This window comes from Pelophylax lessonae, assembly GCF_965119305.1.
Source record: "Pelophylax lessonae genome assembly, chromosome: 8".
Classification (NCBI taxonomy): Eukaryota; Metazoa; Chordata; class Amphibia; order Anura; family Ranidae; genus Pelophylax; species Pelophylax lessonae.
The window spans coordinates 42,621,765-42,626,305 of record NC_138775.1 but is presented as its reverse complement, the minus strand read 5'-3'; the positions used below and the strand labels follow the sequence as shown (position 1 = coordinate 42,626,305).

The 4,541-nt window shown below is 52.3% G+C and overlaps 1 protein-coding gene across 1 annotated transcript; it reads left to right on the top strand.

The window, feature by feature from the left end:
• Window positions 1-379: 379 nt before the first annotated feature.
• Window positions 380-2,976, top strand: LOC309562140 (uncharacterized protein; the record flags this gene model as incomplete). Its single annotated transcript, XM_082266266.1, has 2 exons — window positions 380-710; window positions 2,381-2,976. 2 exons carry the CDS (start codon window positions 380-382, stop codon window positions 2,974-2,976), a joined length of 927 nt encoding a protein of 308 aa, XP_082122392.1.
• Window positions 2,977-4,541: the final 1,565 nt, after the last annotated feature.

Sequence of the window (4,541 nt, the reverse complement as noted above, 5' to 3'; positions counted from 1 at the left end):
GGTGGTGTCGGACAAGTTGGCAAAGGAGGTTGCATTGGGCCGCATGGCGGGGCCTTTTGTCCAACCGCCTTTGGCTGACCTGGTGGTCTCCCCTTTGGGATTGGTGCCCAAGAAGGAATCGGGCAAGTTTCGGCTGATTCATCACTTGTCCTTTCCCAAAGGGGGGTCGGTCAATGACGGCATTGATCCTGAGGCCTGTGCGGTGTCCTACACTTCCTTTGATGCGGCCATATTTTGGGTGCGTCAGTACGGGCGGGGTGCGCTGCTGGCGAAGACGGACATCGAGGCGGCTTTTCGGTTGCTTCCCGTCGATCCCCAGAGTTTTCGGCTGTTGGGCTGCCAGTGGCTGGGTTCCTTCTATGTGGATCTGTATTTGCCCATGGGTTGTTCCATCTCATGTGCATTCTTTGAGCAGTTCAGCTCCTTCGTGGAATGGGTCGTGCGGGAGGTGGCCGGGGTGAATTCGGTCATCCACTACTTGGATGATTTCCTGTGTGTGGGCCCTCCTTTGTCCACTCTGTGCGGCACTCTGCTGGCCACTGTCCAGCATGTGGCGGACCGCTTTGGCATTCCATTGGCGGCGGACAAGACTGAGGGCCCGAAGACTGTGATTAGTTTTTTGGGGATCATTATTGATTCGGTGGCCATGAAATGTCGCTTGCCGGAGGACAAGCTGCTGGACATTAAGGCGGAAATCTGCTGGCTGGTTGGTAGGCGTAAAGTGCAGCTTCGGCGGTTACAGTCTTTGTTGGGCAAGCTTGCATTTGCGTGCCGTATCATGCCCATGGGTCGGGTTTTCAGCCGGCGTTTGTCGGCCGCTACGGCCGGTGTCCGGTCGCCGCATCATTTTGTTACGTTGACTGCGGATCACGCAGAGGATTTGCGGGTCTGGCATGTGTTTCTGTCATCCTTTAACGGTCGGTCGCTCTGGCAAGGGGGCCCGGTCAGCAGCTGCGATCTGGTGTTGTACACGGATGCGGCTGGCTCGACGGGTTTTGGTGCTTTCCTCGGGGGTCGGTGGTGTGCGGAGCGTTGGCCGGAGGCATGGCATGAGGCAGGGTTCTTGCGGAATTTGGTTCTGTTAGAACTTTTTTCCTGTGGTGGTCGCGGTGGAACTGTGGGGGGCGGAGTTCAGGGACAAGAAGGTACGGCTGCACTGTGACAACATGGGTGTGGTGCAGGTTATCAATCAGCTCTCCGGTTCGTCTCCGCCGGTAATCGGGTTGTTACGTCACTTGGTTTTACATTGTCTACAGTTGAATATTTTCTTGTATGCTGTTCACTTGCCCGGTGTGGACAACTCGGTGGCTGACGCTTTGTCTCGGTTTCAGCTGGACCGGTTCCGGGAGCTGGCGCCAGAGGCGGAGCAGCGGGGGGAGCCTTGTCCGCCGGGACTGTGGCACATTGCGTTGGGATCGCCTCGAGTCTGCTCAAAAGGTCGCTGAGTGATGCTACGTGGATGGCCTATTCGAAGGTATGGCGGGAGTGGGCGGGCCTTCTGGAGCAGGTTGGAGCAGGTGCGGTGAGTATGGTCTATCCGTCCCTGGTACTGTATTTCTTGTGTCTGAATTTTGAGCAAGGGGTGTCGCCCTCGGCCATCGGCCGCAAGCTGGCGGGCTTAGCTTTAATGTTCAAGGTGGGTGGTCTCCACCTTGAACCTCCCCGACTTTACAAAGGATTTCGTGATTCGCCAGGCCTTGAAAGGTTATCGGAGGGGTTCACGTCGGCCAGATGGCCGTCGCCCGATCTCGTTTGGCATGCTGGGAGAGTTGGTGCAGCAAGTGGGCTGCTCGTGCTCTTCCACGTATGAGGCTTTACTGTTCAAAACGGCTTTTGTTTTGGCCTTTTTTGGGGCGTTCCGTATTGGCGAACTGGTAAGTTGCAACCGGAGGGTTCCTGGTGGCCTTTTGGCAGGTGAGGTGAGTTGCTCTGGCTCTTCAGTGGCGATTTTTCTGAGGAAATCCAAGACCGACCAGTTGGGCAAGGGTAAGTATGTTCGCCTGTTTCGGGTGGAGGGTTCGGCCCTCTGCCCCGTGTCTGTGGTGCGGGAGTTTCTGGGGGCACGCCCCCCGTTTGGGGGTTCCTTCCTGGTGCATTTGGACGGCACGTCCTTGTCCAGGTTTCAGTTCCGGGCGGTGCTCCGGGGGTGTTTGTCTGCTTTGGGTTACAGTCCTGGCGACTATTCGTCGCACTCCTTCCGCATCGGGGCGGCTACTGAGGCCGCCAGGTGGGGAGTGGATGACTCTGTTCTGAAACGGATTGGTAGGTGGGAGTCTAACCGTTTTAGGCTGTACGTTCGTCCTCATTTGTTGCGAGTGGTTGACCTTGTGCTGTGTGGTGTTGCTTTGTTTGTCATGTTTTCTTGCTGTTTTCATTACAGGGGGACCTGCCTGCCTTATATGGATCCTGGGGCATTCCTATGTGTTCTGGGGGGCTAGGCAGGCGGAGGTTCGGCCCAACGGGCGTCAATTGGGATTTTCCAGGGAGGAGGCCATTGTTCGTTGGATAGGTGTACCGGGATTGCTCTGGTGTAAGGTCCTGCCGGAAGTGCACCGTTTTGCTCGGCTGGACAGGGCGCCGGGCGTCTTGGTGCTGCACGCTGGGGGTAACGATTTGGGTGTCCGTTCCATGCGCCACCTGATCCGCGATATCAAGTTTGATTTTCTGCGGCTGCGCACCTCCTTCCCTGATATGATCATTGTTTGGTCGGAAATCGTTGGCCGGACCTCGTGGCGTTTTGCGAGGTCGGCTGCGAGGCTGAACAAGGCCCGTATTAAGGTGAACAAGGCTGTTGGCCGTTTTGTTTGCCGTAATGGGGGTTTGGTGGTTAGACACCGGGAGCTGGAGGTGGACACGTGGCGTTACCTGCGGAGCGACGGAGTGCACCTGAATGCTTTTGGCACCGACTTGTGGGCCCTCGTCATTCAGGACGGTGTTCAACGGGCTCTGCGAGTGTGGCGGTGCCCACAGGTGTAAGGTTTCACACCTGTGTGCTGTGGCGGTTGGGGGTCTTTGGAGGCGTTAACAGATTTTGGTCAGTGCATAGGGTGACCCATCCAAGGTAAGGAGCCCTCTAGTGGATCCCGGTTAGTAGGGGATTAACCGGGAAGTGGTAACAAAGTGGTATCAGGGGTGAAGTGTGTTTGTTCCCGTGCTGGTGTTGCGCGGCTGGGGACCGTTGGATTTTTGGATACTGATACCGTTTTTGAATTGGATTTTTTGGTGCCTCCCAAGACCAACAACCCCTTTTTCTTGATATGATACTGGAGTATTTATGGTTCATGTTTAAAATGTTTATTTTGGTATTTGGTTTTTGTTAATAAAATGGCCTACCAGGCCACAATTTTCTCCAAGTCGGTTGTCAGTAGTATTTTGTTTAGAATTAAGAGAAGGGGTGTGGGTACAAGTTTAAGACCAAGAGTGGGCATCGGTTATACCCTAATCAAGACAGGCCCGGAGCAAAAAAAAAATAGGTGTAGGGCCTCATGATGGGGTGGACAGGGGACACGGCAATGGAGGGGTTAAATGGTGGGCTGTGGCCGGTGGTCAAGTGTGGGCATTGGTTAGTTTCAAAGGTGGGGTGGGGTCAAGGGCATGGTAACACTGGGGGGGGGCTTGGAATCTGCAGCAGTGCCGCGTGGGATCGTGTGAAGGAAGAAGAATCCCCGCCCTCCCGCCCTTGAGTTTCAGGATGTGGAACGTGGAGCTGGAAGATGCAAGTTGGCATGAGGGTTGTAGAGTGTTTTTGTGCTGGCGGTTGGGGGTCTTTGGAGGCGTTAACAGATTTTGGTCAGTGCATAGGGTGACCCATCCATGGTATGGAGCCCTCTAGTGGATCCCGGTTAGTAGGGGATTAACCGGGAAGTGGTAACAAAGTGGTATCAGGGGTGAAGTGTGTTTGTTCCCGTGCTGGTGTTGCGCGGCTGGGGACCGTTGGATTTTTGGATACTGATACCGTTTTTGAATTGGATTTTTTGGTGCCTCCCAAGACCAACAACCCCTTTTTCTTGATATGATACTGGAGTATTTATGGTTCATGTTTAAAATGTTTATTTTGGTATTTGGTTTTTGTTAATAAAATGGCCTAGTCAGTAGTATTTTGTTTAGAATTAAGAGAAGGGGTGTGGGTACAAGTTTAAGACCAAGAGTGGGCATCGGTTATACCCTAATCAAGTAAACCAGAAAAATAATAAATACATAAAAAATAATAAATAATAAATAAAAAATAAAATATAAAAAAAAAGGGGGAGGGGTTTGTATATTCAACATCCATGTGGCGCACATGATTTTCAATGGTGCACTATTAGATGTAAGTATAATATAAGATAAAAATTGAACTAAAAAAAAAATTGAAAGGGAAACATTGGCCGTTGTTACTTCAAGATCCTCATTTAAAATCACAATTACCCAGTAAACCTACGTTTTCATACAGGAAGGCTTCCAGTATTAAAACAAAAATTGCCCCTAGTAAGCTTAAATCAAAAAAGTACCAATCACCGTCCTTATCATTTTTCAATATGACCGGTATGCCGAAAGCTGCT